Genomic DNA, 19206 nt, shown 5'->3' with positions numbered 1-19206 from the left:
CCCCTAAAAAAAGTCTGGAAAATTCTTTCCTGACCTTTTTACTAGCTCTTCGCTGAAAAAATGGGATACCATTCACAAGTATCCCCCACACATTAACCATTCACCCCAGCCCCATATGGGAGATATAGTATTCTCGACCGTTAGTCGTGCCGTCTGCTTTAGTCATTTTTAATCAATGAAAAAAATTTTGCAGACATATGATCTTTTAGACGAATGGAAATCAGGTGCCTCGAAACATAGTGTTCAGTTAAAAAAATTTTAATTTCCAATTTTCAATGTTACCAGCCTAAAATTGCTGAAAATAATAAAAGTATGAAAAATTTTAAGTTCATTGATTGATTATTTGATTTAGAGTATTAAAAATGATAAAGTGAATTTATATTTTTGGAAATGAATCTGAATCTTTGAACTCCATAATTTACGAAAGTTAAAAATTCTAAACTTTCAGTTTACATGCATTTAATTTAAACTTCTTTGATTGGAAAGTGTTACTACCTTTCATTTCATACGTGTAAATTATTAAACATTTGAATAAAAAGTCAGAATTCTAATTTTTTGTTTTATTGACCGTCAAGAATGTTTGCAAACCGAGAAAGGTACGGAAAATGATGTATGTATGTACATACTTAAAAATCAGTACTTTTTTAAAGTTTGAGCGAGTATGTTTCTTTGATTCAAGTTGAAGAAACTTTAGGTTTGAAATATTTAACTCTTTCAAAAATGTGTGCATACGACTCAATAAAAAAATGTTTTTCGGCCATTACCAAACAATTCTAAATTGAAGAAAAAATATTCCAATTTATACTTATTTATTATTTTTCACTAGCAAAAACTATACATAAAAAAATTCGCAACAATTTTCGAAGCAATAGGGAAATTTTTTGAATTTTCAAATAAAAAAGGGGAACAGAAGATATTTACCGATTTCAAAAATTTTTTTAGTTCTTTCGGATGTCACCCAATAATTTTTTTCCCTCGGCTCAAACGATTCGAATAATTGGATTGCTTTCACTCCGACTATTTCACAGCCCTTAAAGCATTCGCCAGACTCAAGGTCTATGGAAATCGGCCAGCAACTCTCTTCAAAGATCGAAAAAGTAACCCGTACGTAAGAAGCTATTCATGGCTCCCGCAAAAGCGCACATGGCATCGCACCTCGTCAAATTGGCCACGGAATACTGAATCTCGAAAGTATTCACAATAGGAGTTTTCTGACTACAGGGCATATTGTTGCAAATGGATGAGACTTTCTTCTTACAATGGTCAGGAAACACGAAGAATTGGACAAGGCCTCGCTCTAAGTGTAAAGTTGACAAAAAATGAAAAAATAATTCAAAAAACACAACCATCTAGTATTATTATAGATAAAGTTATCAAAAATAAATATTTGTTTAAATAACAATTTTGTTTAATTGAATTAATTATTAACTCACTCGAAACGAACGTTAGGCAAATAGTGGACAGAAAAAACCGCAAATTTCTAGCATTATTCAAATTGAATATTATTGAAAATAATAATAAATTTTTTAAAATATTAATTCTGTTAACTTTAATTAATTATTCTTCTCATTCTAATAGAAAATTGGACAAAATTGTCTGAAAACACCAATTTTCTTGCATTTTTTTAGTATTTACACTTTTTTTTTAAATCAATTAAGTTTTGTCTCACTTTCGTTGAAAATTGGACAGAAAGTGGAAAATGTTTGAAAAAATCGCGACTTTCTAACTCTGTTCTTAGAGAAAATTGCTAAAAACAATAATAAACTATTTAAACAATTCATTTAAACATTTACTTATCAATAAAAAGTAGAATTTTATGTATCAAAAACAATTTAAATTTAAAAAACCGCGAAAATATCATAATTCGAGCTCAAAAGCACGCAATACCTATTTCTTCACTAATGGGTTTTTTTGGAACCTGTAAACAGACTTATGGGGTTCATATTTAAAGGGTCATATTTTATTTGTATTATATGGCTAATTGTGAATAGAAGTTTTGATTTTCAACTAGATTTAGCTAAAATTGACAATTCTTAATGAAATGTACAAAACTGTCTTTTTTCGTATGAGAAATACGTGGGCCGCTTGCGCCACCTCTAAATATCTTCTTTTTTCAAAATGAAAAAAATTGATTTCTTTTGTGTGGATTCGAAGAAATTTCCGGCCAATAGATAAAAATTCGAGAAAAAGAATGTTGGACCATCATAGTGGACAATCCTGCAGATTGTGCTTCAAGGGGCCTCAGAACTGTTTGATTGGAACACCATTTAGTTCCGTAACAAAATATTGTTTTTGGCGAAGTTCTACTAAACCTATCGGCGATTCTATTAAAAGAGAGGAACGATTAACAACACATTATATTCAGTTTGCTCGGGAGCAGCCTCGGCGACTCATGGCTTAATACTATTCACTTAAGAAGCTATTACAGATCACTGCTCTATGCTTGCAGTTCGTAGCATGAGTTTGTATACAACAGTTCAACATTGTCAGCACTAAAAGAGCTAAAAGAACAAGTTCAGCTTGAAACTTTCTCCGAAGATATCAGCAATCTACGATGGGAATTTCCGGTCTGAAAATCTAGGCCATTATTAAAACTGTTACCGTTTTTGGACTCTAACGGATTATTGAGATTGGGAGGTCGAATGAGTCATACCACCTTGGACTATGAGAAAATATGTGTTTACATATTATCTGAGTATTCGCTTTGGACGACATTAATCCTCAAAAATGGATATTCGTTTATGCTACAAAGTGTTCCTCAACTAACCTTGCCATACATAAGATGGAAATGTTGATTCATCTCGGATCGTACAGTTGCGAAACGCCTCCTGACTCAATCTGCTTGATATCGGGAAAAGTTGTGTGATCAGGTTATGAGCAGATTACCGTGCTTCAAGGACACTCCACAAGTTTGACAGTTCGCAGTGGCTGGATAAGTTGATGCGGGCCCAATCTGGATGCGCACGACCAAGGGACGAGGTCACAAGACATATAAAAGACATTTCGGTCAACAACCTAGAGACCGTTGTCCATTCTTAACTTAGATGTACTAAATATTCTGGAAAAGATGTTAGTCGGTCAAGTGCAGGGACCTCTTGTTCGTTCTGCAGGAAAACACTACTCCCGTTGTGAATTGATAAGAAAGATGGGAGGAAATTTTGTAGATTTTTGCCCACAGTTTTCTTATTTCTCATAGTCGCGTTTCATCTCGGATCGCGTACGGCCCTGTTATACGGTTCGAGTAACTTCACTTGTACAAACGTTAATTTTTTAAATGTTTTTCGTTACTTACTTTCCTTCCTGCTAACTGAAGTCAATACTGAAAAATATCTAAAGTAAATAATCGTGGGGTATCGAGGAAAACACCTGTTTCCTGTCAATGTAAGCCATGAGCAAATTGCGTTGGTGGTATTCCGCGTGAAGCATAACCACACTGTCAACCGTGACTTGGACCTTGCAGCCACGGGAGCCTCGACACCAACCTTTTTATCTTTCTTAGAGAACGTTCTGACAATTTTTATAGACGAAGTTATAAATGATAGGCTTAAGACACTTATACAGGATTTAGAGACAGTTGATTGCTCGGTAAATACTAGGACCACTAGCATTTACCTTTTTGAAAATCATATACGTTACGCCTTTCGTCATAAAAGAGGGCAAGTGATCCCAGCCAACGTTTTCCGTTCTAAGCCCTCTTTAAAATGCGAGTTAAGTCAGAGATTAAATGGGTCAATTATTCATCCAATGCAATCGTGCAACTCTGTAATTTTCTAGATGGAGCCACGTGGTGTCTAGATCACTTGTCCTATAAGTATCCCATATCTTCGACCAATATTTGGCAATTTCATCGGCCCTAGGTATTTCACAATAATTTTGAGCCTTGTTTTCCCATCTTCAAGTCCGCAATAGAAGCGTTCGTAGATGTTTTTGATCTGATGCAATGTGGGCGAAGGATGTTCTCCGCGTGGCGAGTCTGTCTGTGAGACCGATGGCTTTTTCGAAATTGTTACAACCGTCCCAGTTTTGCCCTTATTTTACTAAATCTTTCCTTGAAATCGAAACTTCCATATAGGTTCTAATATCTTTCTTGGGGCTTAGTTGTTAGTAGTTATTATTATTTCTCTTGTTCTTGGATGAAAGCGGTATTTCATCATCAGCCACATACTAAGCCAAGTGCCTGATGAGATGAGGAGTAATTTTGAGGTCAAGAGCTTTACAAAGTCACTATGTAAAGCTCTCCTATCAGGACCATTATTCTAATTGGTTATTTATGGAAGTCATTTTTTTGTAACTGAATATCGGTATATATGACTTACATTTAAATGGTAAATTTTCGCATTGTTTAAAACGAAAACACGTTTGAATGCATGGGTTTGAATATAAATGCTGGCTCAACATGACTGGAATTCAATTTTTTCACGTTTCACTGTATCATCACAGATTTTCAACAGTTTAAATTTCAAAAAAAATTTTGTTTTGATATCTAAAGCGATTGCGCATCAAGCTTCCGAGCAAAGGTCAGGGGTTTGATCCCAGTACCGGTACCATTGGGAATTTTTCTATGCATAATAGGATTTTGGTGTTTCAGAATCCACTTGAAACGGGAATTCCTATAAATGTCGAGAAGTAAATTACTCCATTTCGAGTGTTCTGTCACTCGGTGGTTGCAGGTATATTTTAAGTAATTAACACACGCACATACACATATATTTACATAAAATATCAGGATACTGTGCTGAATGTGGACATCTAACTTATGATCTCAGAAGGACTGCTCCGTTCACCCAAAGTTGGCCGTCATTCCTTTACGGCCTTGCTGGAGAGGCTGCCGGATGGCGGAGTGGATAAGGCTCTTTTCTGCGCAAAGAGGATCACGTCCCACCCTGTGCCAATGGGAATGCCTAGCACCTAAGAGGTGTATTTCCAGAATGTTGGGAATGATGAAGTGCACTGATAATTCACTCGGTGAAGGGAAACAGATTTGTTGTACTGACTTCAGAATAAACACACGTGTGGCGTAATGAAATGTATAGTTTGAGCGCCAGGGGCTACTGTCATAAGCTCCCCCGCCCACATTACAACCAACTGATATCTTACCAAGAATTTAAACAAATAAACAGATTAAAAATTCTTATACAAGGCTGACATCTGATCTAACAGAATTTTCAACACAAAACATGACACAAAGAAATGTACAAACGCGCTAGAGAAACCACTTTAGTGGTTTATTTGCCCACTTTATTTCGAATGAGCTTCCTCTAAGGCATCTCTTTCACACAATAGATGGCACCAAAACGAGTCCACAATCATTTTCTGGACCTATCGGACAAAAGTTTGCCAAATTGTGAAAAACCACCAGTTGTTCACTTTAAAAAAGTAGATTGTTTACTTCCAACTATATATCCTGTTATATTGAGCAAAAATAAACAGTATCTACTTGAAATAGCTTATGCTGTTAAGTCGGGGGTATGTCCTGAAGACCTGGCAAGTCGAGATTCAAGAGCAATCAGTCAATCTCGCTGATTAACTGGGACTAGTAGAATCCTGAGAAAGTTTATTTTAACTAAGAAACCTAGTAGAGAACTCGAAACTTTGGTAACATTTATTATGATAGTGTATATTCCCTCGTGGTTCACAATTAAGGTACATTACTCAGTTAAAGATGGTGCAAAGCATCTGTTCCAGTTCATTAAATCTTCTCGTTATCGCTCAAAGAAGTACCTGAAAATAATCTATGCATATTTTGCGAATCCGGACAACATATTTCTATCAATGGTGACCGATGATAGACCATAGATCAGACAGTTGGGAATAAAAAGAATCCTTTCAGCCAAGCAAGGTGCCAAACGAGTGATATTCGTGTTCTCGAAGTCTCAGTTATCAACAGTAAAGCAAAAGAATACTTTGATTTGATTGATTCGTCTACTTGCGAAATCATTGTCCCTCCAGTTCTGCATCATTTTCGTGAAGAGCAACTTCAGAAAATGCTTACTCGAAAAGCAGTACCACAAGTTTGGGATTTTTCGAGTTTTCCATGTCACATGCAGGCTGTGGAAAGAACAGTTAAGCTTGTGACTAATGCCTCAACGGAAGTTTTTGGTCCAGAAAAAAGGGATGCTTTCATTCTTTCGAGATTGAGTTATCGTGCAATAATGCCTGCTTTTGAAACCAAGAATGATTTCAAGGGAGGTTGATTAACACAGCTGCGAAAAGCGTTTCTAACAAAGTTATGTATACAATATGTAATATATACATTGTACATAATTTTTAATAAAAAACAAATGTAATTTGTAATATAAAGTCTGTAATATAAGTCTAAAGAATTCTTATCTCAGAACTTTATTGCTAGTTCGCTAAAAAAAAACGGGATACCAGCAATAAGTATCCCCCTACGCATTAACCCCCAACCCAATATGAGGAGGGAGGGGGGATTTTGTATATAAAATGACTGCATCAGAGAATTCCTACAAAAATATCGTTCTGCCATATTAACACCATCATTATTTGCGTCTAAAAGCTCAGTTTTAGCAAGTCGTCAAAATCGCTAAAAAAAAACGTAAAATTGACAATTCAAAAAATTTTGCTACATCGATTGAAGCGTGTGAGTACTAGTATCCAAAATTTAAAAGTGTCAATGTCAGCGCGGAGGACAAAGAACGTTATGGCCATCCGAAAAGGAACGAGGATAAGGAATTGTGGACGTCATTTGGTTGAGCTCGGTCAACCCACAACATCGACACCAAAACCGAATATCCACAGATCGAATATTATAGTCTGTATTTGGTAGTTTGATGAGGGTGCAGTTTACTATGAGCTGCTCCAACCTAACGAAACCATCACGGTGACCTTTTTTGAAAACAACTAATGCGATTGAGCCGAGAATTAAAGGAAAAACGGTCGTAATACGAGCAGAGACGCGGTAAAGTTATTCTTCTACAAGACAAAGCTTGCTCCAGCGTTGCAAAACCTGTCAAAAAATACTTGGAAATGCTAAAATGGGAAGTCCCACCCCCTGTACTTTCCAGGCAACACACCGTCTGATTTCCACCTCTTCTGATCCATGACCGATCCATGACCCTGAAAAGTGTGATTTTTCAGGACGAACAATTGATGTCGAACCGATGGACGCGACTTTTAGGGGAGAGGGAAGAATCACGAAATTTTCCCTCTCCACTTACCACTACATTCTCGCGGAAAGAGATAGGTCGTGGACGAGGCTCACGCACGGGGTATAGATGAGACGCGTAGATCAGGTGGGGAGTGGTGGAAGCTGTATCACGGAATCTCAAGCTCTCGAGCCAATGTCCAATTTCTCGGGTACCTAACAACTCAATTATTAGCAATAATAACTCTCGGATTTCTTTCTTGATGAGTTCATTAAAAAGAGCAGCTTAAAAACAATGAAAATGTGTAAAAACCTTGGTTACGATTTTTTTAGAGTAAGCCCCCTTTCTGCGGCGCACGTCACATATACACATATACATGCGCGCAATATTTTAGGTTTACCGACATCGTCCTGTTCTTAAAAGACGACACTTACGAACTATTAGAATTTTTCAGCACAAAATTACTTTTTATCGCTTTAGCTAATGGATTATATATACTTACAGTATCATCGATGATTTGCTTGTAATGAGTAACTAGACCTTGTAGGCTTTTATTTTGTTTCTCTAAATCCAGATTTAATTCGTTGGGCATTTTCTTCCTCAGTTTTGGTATAGAAATTGATACGGTTTCTTCAAAGACACTAATCCATCGATCGTAAGTCTTCTCCGTTACGTTAACGTTCGGAAAAAGCCTTTGCAATAAGTTCTTCGTCGATTCTTGCTCCCGTTTCAAAATAGTATGAACTTCAGCCTGCAGATAAAGTAAAAATCTTTGTCATGATTAACTAAAAGGTAGAATATTACGTATGAGGCGCTTTTATTTAACAAAGAAGCCTGAAGTAGCTCACATCGAATTTCATAACACACTTCAAGTTAGAATGCAAAATTGACCTACATTGCCTACGTTTCTAATGAATAATTTCTTAACTTTCTAACAACGAATAAGAATTTTCTGCAACCAGAACCAATAGAATGAATAATATCATGCTCTCGTTTCTTAAGAGAAATAAAAACATAGGTAGACTAAGTAGATTAGCTGATGATCAAAAATGAGAGAAAATCTCAAAATGAAATCAGTGACCGTCGAAGAGAAAATCTTGAGATATATCGTAGGTCCAAGTGCTGGCTACCCTATTTAAATTCTAAAAAGCGGGATGATCTGAAGAATCTCCGTGATTGTTACCAAAGGCTGCCGAAGTGGTCGCCGTCAAAATGGAATCTAACAAACGGTCGGTCTGTTGGATATGGAAACCGGGAGTACTCACCATTCAGGAGAGCACTTTGACACCTTCGTATTAGGTCAAGGCTAGAAAGGATACAAGCCACAATGCGACTCCGACTGAAGAAGCCGTGGAGGCTCCCACTCCGCTACCTAGGATGCGAGAGAGGGAGACCACTCTGACTCCCATTAAGGCAGGTCCTTCCCGGCAGACCAAGAAGCAGAGGACAAGAAACGCTCCAGCGTCCATGACCTCGACCACTGAAAAGACAGAGGAAGAAGGAGAACATGCGGCCAGGAAAAAACAGAGGGCGAAGAAGACTCAGAGTCGTGCTAGACCTGAGGCGGTTCTCACCAAACTGGCTGAGGGTCTGATCTACACAGAGGCCTTCAGGGACCTTAAGCAGGAAGTCAGGCCTGACGCCCTTAGAGTAAAAATCAAGGGGGTCAGGCAGACGAGAAGCGGAGAGGTCCTTGTGGAACTGGGTCCGGCAGAGAAGGGCAGAGCTGAGTTCTCGGCTGCCATAAAGGAGCCTGTTGGAGAAGATGGAAGCGTGCACGAGCTCGTCCCTCGCACCCAGGTCTAGATCTTGGATCTCAAACCACCTGCAGACGCAATTGAAGTAGAGGAGGCGGTGAGAAGCAACTTCGGACGGAAACAGGTTGGAAAAGTGAAGGTAAGCATCACGAAAAAATCCTTTAGAGGTAATATGAAGGCTTTTGTGGAGCTGACCGAAGAGCTAGCCGCGAGGATAGTGCGCACGGGGTACCTGAAGGTGGGATGGGTGTCCTGTCGTGTGCGCAATAAGTCGGAGTCAACGAGATGCTATCGCTACCTAAGCTTCGGCCACATAACAGCAAAATGCAATAGCTAGGGCCGATCGAGGAAATGCTGGAGATGTGGCGAGGAGGGCCACAGGGCGGCTCTGGCGTGCAAGAGTACAACGCAGTACTACCTCTGCGCCGTAAAAGAAGAGAAGCCCCGGACCGATCATTTGCCGGGGACGAAGAGATGCTTCGCGTATAGGGAGGCAGCCTCGTTGAAGAAGCTTCCCAGGTGCCAAGCTAACATCGCAGCAGGGCAGGTTCGATAAGAAGACCAGGCTTATAGAAGAAGCCCAAGCTGGGACAAAAGAAGAGAGTCGAGGGACGGCTGAGAACGGCACCTCCTGAAGTAATACGAAAGTGGTGCTAGGTGGCACAATGTCAAGAAGAAAAGGATGGTGGTTTTTAGTGGGCCCCGTGGTAGAATTATTGTAATGAAAATTTTGTAAAATATATTATTAAAAGTGATATTCATTGCCGTTTTGAGTTCCAACTCGTACATTTGAAAGTCTTAATGCTTATTTGAACATAAGATATTCTAATTTTAAATAAGCTATACTTGAATAGTGTCTCGGGCTTGTGCCTTTTTCCGATTATTGTAAAGTGAAGTGATGAGTGATTCGATGCTGCTCACGTTAAATTCAAACACTATTTATAACAGTAGTTTATAACTGTTTATTATCTTAAGTTAATAATTTTGAAAATATTTCTCAATGATAAGAAATTATCACCTAGGGAACGGTAATTTATATATTATTATTAAGGATTAGTTATTAGGGGTCTGATCACCTGTCAAAATAAATCCTTTGTGTACATAGGAAGGGCTTAGAGATAAAGGAATGCACTCGCGCCACGAGCGAATCGTTAGGTTTAGTGGTTTATAGGTAGAAGCGTCGAACGGTGCCTGTATGAGTATTCTCCTTGCGTTGATTCGTATTCTCCTCTTCTCTCTTTCTTTCTGTTTGATTCTCAAGCCTACCTATCTTAAACTAGATTACTGGCAGGAATGAAAGAATGTTCATGCTGACTTATGTTTTGATAATGCTAACGTCGCGCATATCTTCCTGGAGAGTTGATTCTAATTTTAAATAGGTTGAATACAAAATTTTATTACATACCAGGACGGTTACTAACATTACAAGAACCAAAATTAAGTAAAAAAGTATTGTAGAACTTTATTTGCCATTAGGAAACCTTTTTTTAATTTAATTTCATAACTTTAAAAAATTTACCATATGGTGGGTAATTTTCATTGGTTTCTTTCAACAATTTCAAATTAGTTTCAGTTAACAGTTTTATTTTTTTATTATTTTTTATTTTCTTTGCAACAATCATATTCTCTAAACTTAAGCATTTTATTATTAAATTCTATACATTTACAGGCTATTCTAAATCAACAATTAAAATGTCGTTTTTGCGAGCATTTTTGTTGAAGGATTTTATTCGGGAATTGAATGAAGCTATCGCTCCATGGCTATTGCTCCAGTGGCAGGCAGGCGTCTTCACCAGATTTGCCACGACCATTTCTGGCTTAGGAGGGTCCTCCCAAAACTTTGAGATGGGCTTCACCACTGGAATATACAATGGAACTTTTTTTCTAAACTTTTTTCTACTACCTTGACACAAGCCCTGCCGTATTAATGCCAAGATTATTCTGAATGACTTTTATCGCGGAAAACTAATTTTTTTTTAATTTTATGCACAAGAGAGGAATAAGTCTACATCACCCCACAGCACAGTGGAACAGAATCCCGAAAAGTTAACCAAGAGCAGAAAATTTTCATAAAATAGGCCAAATTTTCTTGCTTGGGAGTTTTTGGGATCGCTGATTACGAATCCCATGTCCAAAATTTAAGAAACAAAAAGGTAGATCCAATATGGCGGACGAATCTACTAAATGAATTTTTTACCATTTTCAAGGTTGCTATAAAGGGGTTTTCGAGGTCGCTGGTTAAGAATCCGATGTCAGAAATACAAAAAACAAAATATGCACTTTTTTGCGGAAACAGATAAACTGTTATATTCAATAATTAAAATATATAATATCCAATAATTGGGATGGTTCTCAAAGTCCGGTTATCTCTTCAAAATCGTTCATAATACTTTTTGATGAATTCTCAGAAATATGTCAATCATCAACTTCGTCCACTTCAGGAATGGCAAGAAGTTTTCGGACTTATCGGGAATTTGAACTTGTTTTCTTTTACTGTTTTTTCGAAAGCGTCACTCAAAATTCATAGTCGACATTATTACTAGGCCTATAATTCTTGTTACTAGCTTCCGTATTTATAATTTCTGCACCATGGATGAGTATTCTATGAACCGAAGATAGATTTTTGCACCAAGAATAATCTTTAACATAGAGTTAACTTGTAGAAATGCATAGTTTATCGAAGAGATTCACAATTATTGGTAAATAGCAAGATAGAGCGATCAATATTGCTCTGAAGTTACGGAGAAGTTCATTATTCAATCGAAGGAACTCAGCCAAAATATCCGGTTCTTTTAATGCTCTTCGAGCGGTATTGCCGTCCTTAGTGGTGCCGCTACCACCAGCTTTGGGCCGATCAACTATAAGTCCCAATTTAGCCCAGTCATTTAACAGGATGAATTTTTCTGATTCTTTAGTGAACTGAATCTCTATAGGGCGACACAATCGTGATGACTGTGATTCCAAAGTATAATATTATTAGTAGTTACTTATCTTAAGGGTATTAAAGTAGTTGAAAATATAGTTTTATCATTTATTACTGCAGATTTATCTTTAAACGATTGATTATAACATAAGTGGCCTGAACTACCATCAAAATCCAAGAATAGATTAAAAATTCCTTCTGCTTCTGTGTTATTTCAATTCAAGATGCCCTGGATAATTGAGGAGGTAAAAAGCAAAAGCGCACAAGTCACAATATGGAGAATATTGAGTTAGGATTATGTTTTAGATCTTTCTCATCAATTATATCGCCTGGGATAGTCAAAGTCGAGCTAAACATCACGTGAACATCACGTGCGTGATGTTTAGCTCGACTTTGACTATTCCAAGCGATATAATTGATAGGAAAGATCCAAAACATAATCCTGATACAATATTCTCCATATTGCGACTTGTGCGCTTTTGCTTTTCACCTCCTCGATTATATCTTTTTGCAATTCACAAATCCTTTTCACTGTATGATTACGCAAAACTTGAAGCAAGACCTGAGCTGCTGTTTCTGTGACTACTATGTTACCTTTTTGTGGTCTACATAAAGCTTTCGCATTTCTAACGTGCGCACACGAAGAAAAATATCTGCTCCTCTTTAGTTAAATTCAGCTCTCATAGCTATTTACATAGATATACTCAGTAAGATAACGTATAACATCACGACAGAATCTAACAAACTACCATTTTTTCAAGAATATCTTTTACCTGCTGACCGCTTGATAGTTTGCTTCGTATTTTCCCCTAATACTTGAGATAACCAGATTCAAATGAACTAGATACTCATTAGGTACATTACATTTCTCCACATGTAATTTTCGTATGATAAATTCAATATTTTCGCTTTGTGAGGAGAGATAAAAAATCTCCCACTTTGTAATCTTCGCCATCTTTTCACATTAACATACAAAAATGATATAAAGTGGGACGATGGTCGTGGGGGCTAAGGCGTTGGCTTCGGACCTACTTTGTCAACTTGTGGGTTCGATTCCCGCCTCCCACTCTGGAAGAGCCTCAGCGGACCGTGCGATGACCCCTAGCCTAGCAAGGAAGTTGTTCATCTACGGAGTGTCGTGGTACCAGTATCTCTAGAGAAAAAGATTGTCTAAGTACTTAAAGCTGTTGCTCTTTTTGGTTCGGAACTCAGCTTAAACTATGGATCCCCGTGCCACCACCAAGTAAGTGTGTAGGGGGGTTTGTAAAGGAATAGGGAAGAAGGTACAAGAAAAATGTAAAGTCTTAGGGGACACATTACAAGCTTCCATTCCTGTAAAAAAATAATATTATTGATAATAATAGTAGATAAATAACAAAAATGAAAAAAGAAATAAAAATCGGAATCAAAACTAATGTACAAGACATACAGAAAATATTGTCTGCAATGAGTTTTTAAATAAATGAAGGGACGTTAATATTAATAAATATTAATTCAGAGTCGTGGATGGATGGTGTTTATACAGTATAGATAATCTGTAAGCGATGCGACATTGATAACGCGTATTTCACAACAGCAGTTGTACACATATGTGTGCATCTGATTGATCCGGCTCCTAGTAAACAAGTGAAAAGTGAGTTCGCGCACTTAGACTTATAACCCCCTGAATACAGCAGTTTATCAGTTTCCGCAAAATAGAGCATATGTGAATTATAGGTCAAGACGTGCGTAACAGAATGCTACCTCGTATTTAAGATAAAATTTAATTTTAAATTTAACGTAAAAAAAATAAATGTAAATTTTAAAATTGTATGTTTATTTTTCGGCCAATATTTCATATTTTGGTATAAAATTTTGTATGCAACTACTCTAATGATACAACTACTCTAAATGAATTTTTGTACAAAAACTAAATAAGCACAATTTGATTCAGAAAACTTAGCAGATTCGTGTAATCGTTATTCGAACATCCTGACGTTTTTTCATGCGGAGTTATTGCCTTCCAAAGTCGACGGTCGCCGATTTTTCGCGGCAGTATTAGGTTAAGAAATTTAATTTATAAGTGTAATAGGCCAGGGTCGAGAGGGCTGCCAAAGGATGAAGATTCAATGCAACCCGCCATACGATAAACTGAAATTTGGTAAATATTCAAGCAGATGCTACCGGATACTGACAGTCTGCAAGCTCACCACAAAATCATAACTGGAAAGAGGGAAAATTCATACACAATTACTCTGTAACCAACTGCAAAAGTCAGCACAGGACCGATAGCCATGTTTGGTAAGCGGCCATGTTCTGGTAGGAGTCTCAGTAGTTCATTGGCCTGATACAATCAACATGACGGAATAGGTACGGAGATGCGCACTGGCGGATCCAGCCCATCGGACCTTTCTTTTCTGCAAGCCAATCCACAGGCATGACACTTAAACCTCGATGGCCCTGTGGAAGGTGGCACGAAGACGGGAGATGAGACGAAAACCTGTCATTGTGGATTGTAACGGGCTTGACTGTGATACCTGACGCGACCGGAGACCCGTGAAAGAGGAAATTTGGACTACCAAGGTTTCGCAGGTAGAGCGACGGCATGTTGGGATGGACGGGGAATATCAACTTGATATGGCTCGTTGGCTACAAGGTATGTGGTCCACCTTCCCTAATGTCCACTAACGTTTGCAGCCACCACACTGAACCTACGCGCGGAACAGCCGCTTAGAGATGCGCGTTCCTTCAAGCGCCGCGTAATATTGGTTTGAATTGCCCGAGACTAGTTCACATAGTTCGACTCTAGTTCATTTGTGCTGGGCGTCTCTGTAAAGTCAGGGCAAGGGCACGCGACAAAGGCGCCGGGTGGCATCAGGGCAGCCATTTCATAGCATTGCGGATTCTTAAAAAAATAATGTGCCGCCTAAAAGTGAGCCCGTCGAAATGCCAGCCGTCGACAGGGTCGGCTCCAACGAGGCTCGGTACAAGCTGAGAAATGGCGCTGGAGGTAAATAGTAAAACAACGAACTTCGTGGGTTGTTCACGGGTCGATAGAGTGTCGCCCACTATCTCGGTTTACGCCGATAAGTGCCACGGCAATATCAGGTGAGTGACTGCCATTTTTGTAATAGGGTTCCCGTCCTAGGCCATCCCCGGCAAGGCAGTAATTAAATAAGTAATTTTTGGGAAACCCCAGTTAAAATACGTGCACACAGTAAACTCTTCCAGAATTTCAAGTCTGGAGGGGCCCCAACGTCTACGGCGAGTCGTCAACATATTTTTGTCCAGCAAGGTACAATGGCTGCCTTGGTCTTGTATCGATACGCCCACTTTGAGCAACTTTTTCAACTGCGTATGTGCCGAAAAGCCCAGATTGTTTTGAATTCAATAAATAATATCAATAATAACACAGATAAATACACCCGACTCTCAGTGTTTCAAAGTTTAGTAAGGCCTAGAACTGCTGCCCCATGCAATTTTTTCTGTTTAAAGGGCGAGAAACGCTTGCGACTATTGCCCCGAAAGAGCTGCAGTGCGCGAAAACTCAGTCAAGTATATTGCACAATATTATTCATTCTAGTTGAAAACAGTTTAAACGGTTCCGAATTGCAAAAATGCGAATTTTGCGGAATAGTGAGTTCTCTATCATGACGTCGTGGACGCGGGCATTCTGGGATACGTGGAATATCTGAATGGTTAACATAAGGCTTGACATAGTACTGCAAACGACTTTTTTGGAAACAATATCCTAAACGTCTTGCAGTAGAATGCATTTGCGCAATTCTGTTTCTTTGTCATTTTATCGATTGGAGACCTTCAAGTGACACGAAATGCAAGTAACTGTCCTAAATTTGCGGTTATAGTACCACTAAACTTAAATTTAGGATATTTTATTTTATTTCGTGACTGGTTAAGGTCGCAAATCGACAAAAAATGAAATTTGCGTAGTTTCGTCAACTCCAACCAAGGACCCTATACAGGCTGTAACGGTCACACCCGCGTCAGAGACTGACTCATTAAAAAAAGAGGCGTGAATAGAGAGTGGCCCCCGGTGGTCTAAATTGAGTATTTTAGTATGCGATCATGGGAATGTAGACAACATTTTCGAGAAAATATTCTAAACGTAAAAGTAAGTCATAAATATACGGACCGTAATATTTCTGAAGTGTAGAATGTATTTCGTGTAACTGAAAGGTCTCCAGCCAAAAAAGCGGTGAAGAAAGATAATTGCGCAAATACATTGTACACTTGAAAAGATAACTATTCAGGCCTTTGTGTTTTAGCATTACGTTTAGAATATTGTATCCAAAAAAGTTGTCTGCACTCCTATGTCAAGCCTTATACTAACCATTCAGATATTTCCACCTATCCCAGCATGACCGCGTCCGCGACGTCATCATAAACAACTCACTATTCCGCGAAATGTTCATTTTTGTAAATTGGGCAAGTTTGATTTGTTTCCAATTGAATTTGATCAATAGATTAAGTAATTTATTTTATATAAGGATTTACCTAGAGTTTAGAGAGGAACCCAATTTAGAAAGTAAGAATTGTCAACGAACTTGTAACGTTAAGAGTCAGTGTCGAGAAAAAAGTCTCATATTCCTTATGACGCAGCGACTACACTATCAGTTGTGAGAGGCAGCGCCGGCCGATCACCATATTGGAAGGGTAGGAATTTCCAACCGGGCTAACAGCGAAAATATGCGTTTTCGCGAGAAATGTTTCAGACAAAAATTTCAGAGCTTTTTAAGAGGATCTAAATGGTGACCTTGAAGCTGACCTTCAAGGTTATTTCAAGGTCAACTTTTATTTTTTAAATGGAAACCCCTATTTTTGACACCGCCAATTATTGACTCAAAATTTTACGTTTAAATACGCAGATATACGTAAAATTTTGCGTTCTTTCGATTAGCGGTATCAAAAATTGGGGTTTCCATATGAAAAATAAAAGTTGACCTTGAAATAACCTTGAAGGTCAACGCCAAGGTCAGCTTCAAGGCCACCATTCAGATCCTCGTCCAAAAAGCTGAACTAAAATCCACTATAAATATTTATTTAATTGTATGAATCAAATATTTATAAACCAATAAATTCTTTCAATTTGGACCTGTTTACATTTTTTTTTTATAATTTTGAGTTCTGCTTATCGCGTAGGCAGTCGAGTCCCACTCTGAGCGAGTCGCGCTGTGGTAAACTTCGCGCGCGCGATCTGCTATTCCGGACGATAAAAATCCGTATTTGTTTTCGAAATTCAAAATATTAACACGTGCCACCGGGGACTTTAAAATCCCATTTAATTAACACAGGGCAATTTTGAATTTTCTAGAAATTGAACTCATGTCCAGCCCACCTCTACCCTCCCCGCATAACCCTAAATATGACCCAAAAGTAATAAAAACTACATTTTTACATACTATTGTTACTTTTTAGCAGTTTCCGTCGTTTTTTCATACAAATAATTACTAACGGATAATTTGAATTTGTTTATAGTGCTGACCCCTCGCGTTTCTTTAACGTTCATCCGGTTTCAAGAAGTTTGCAGTTAAGGTTACGAGCAGCTTTTCTGCTGCAAGACCAGACGGTACCAAGAACTTCTAGCGGAAAAAGTTTACTTCTACACATCAACAGCTGGTTTCGTTGTTCGCTGCGACTTTTTGAATTCCAAGCGATAAGAGATGTTCAGCAAACATTCAAAACACCTAATCCAGACGTGTAGTGGGGAGAGGCCAGACTGAAATGTAGATGGATCAGTTTCTCTTCTGACAGCTTCGTCAATGTTGTGCATCATAGTTGGTGTTGCCCCGCAAAACGTAACTTCCTTCTGAAGATGTTTCTGTAATAGCATTGCAGACTTTACCGTCTATTATGGTCAACAGTAGAGTATGAGAAATCAAAATATTACCTAATTCATCAAGTTTAATGAAGCTCGACGAAAGATTGTCTATTTGACACTCCATATGATCTCTTTCAGATTTAGATGCTTCAATAGCCTCTTTAAATAATTTAATTCTTATTGGTGCACAACTTCTAGAGGACCACGGACGATAACTTATCCACACGATTATTTTTTCAGGTGAATTAGGTTCTTGCGCATACAACTCTAAGGGAACAAGTTAAGTAATAAGAAGGTTTTGATCATCAAAATCTTCCAGAGATCGCTGTTTATAAGCTAAATGGCCTGAACTACCATTAAAACTCTACTTCACCATCAAAGTCAAATTCGAAGGACATGCGGAAGGTAGCGAGTGCAAAACAGGTTCACTGATTTTGACTAGTCGTTTTGTTAGTTGATTAAGAAGTGATTGCAATGAAATTTCGGTTCTTTGTTCAGTTAATGTGATATTTTCAGGGTAACATCTGCTTTTAGCTCGTTTTACTTTATGATAAGATGGATATAAGTCGAAACTGCTTGCCTTTGCCAACTTTGGTTTGGTCAACTTATCCGTTTCCATCATTGCCAATGCCTCGTCTTCAGTATAAGGTGTAAAAATCTGTATACATTTCCAAATTCCATGAACATTCTCAGAGGAACGAAGGGCTGCATACTCCAAATAAAGATTGACAGATGCAGCTAAAGCATTAGGTGGCCGACCTCTCTCAGGGACAGCAACTTCAATTAGTACAAGGAAATTCAACTTTCTCCTTGAATCATGATTCATTTTGGGTCATAACCTTATCCTCATGCCTTTGTGCCTTATTTAATTTAATGAAAATTTCTTTGCAGAAACTGATTTTTTTAACTTCAAATGATGTTGATCGATTTCTTATTTCATACAAAAACAGAAATAAATATTCTCTTGTGGGAGCGAAGATAATTTTATTTATATTCATTGGTTGTTTTTTACTGTAACACTATAGCCGCTATAAAATGATTTTTTCATATATTCTAAATATTACTTGCAAGTAATGAAAATCACTTCTTCAGGCCAAAGATCATACGTGGCATTTCATTCATGGAAACAAAAGAAGGTTCACAATTTTCTCAATTGTTTTGACCATCTACAGATATCAAAACCTAATCTCCAATATCGAACCATGTCGAATCGTCAAAATAACTGAACACAAAAACGATAATTTTATAATTCTTACGTTTCTAGATAATAAGATCCGCGTTTACTTCATGATATTAATAGATAAGCCGTATGTGTTTGCTGCAAACATAAGCTGGTATATTCAAATTATTCTATTATTGAAGCCTTAATAATTAAAACTATTCCAAAATACAAAAAAGGCATGTTAAACTTGTGTGTAAGTAACACACATTATTAGTTTCGACCTATATTAAAACGACTGAGTAAGCGGTAATAGGACCTTGAAAAAGGTTATGCTTACGTAAAATGATACCTCAACAAGTCAAGAAAAGAAATACACTTTCAAAAATCAATTTGAAAATACTTGCAAACATTGATTCTTGTCCTCCTATCGGCCCACTGTG

The 19206-nt window shown here is 37.9% G+C and overlaps 1 protein-coding gene across 1 annotated transcript in view; it reads right to left on the bottom strand.

Moving 5' to 3' along the window:
- LOC117173685 (kinectin) overlaps positions 1-19206 on the bottom strand; it is a 237096-nt gene that overhangs the window by 16515 nt on the left and 201375 nt on the right. Inside the window, exon 9 of the mRNA XM_033362326.1 lies at positions 7609-7857. Within this exon, the coding sequence (XP_033218217.1) occupies positions 7609-7857 (249 nt within the window). The remainder of the gene's footprint in view (positions 1-7608; positions 7858-19206) is intronic.

This window comes from Belonocnema kinseyi, chromosome 5 (assembly GCF_010883055.1).
Source record: "Belonocnema kinseyi isolate 2016_QV_RU_SX_M_011 chromosome 5, B_treatae_v1, whole genome shotgun sequence".
NCBI classification, from domain to species: domain Eukaryota; kingdom Metazoa; phylum Arthropoda; class Insecta; order Hymenoptera; family Cynipidae; genus Belonocnema; species Belonocnema kinseyi.
This window is presented reverse-complemented; position numbering and strand designations above follow the sequence as displayed.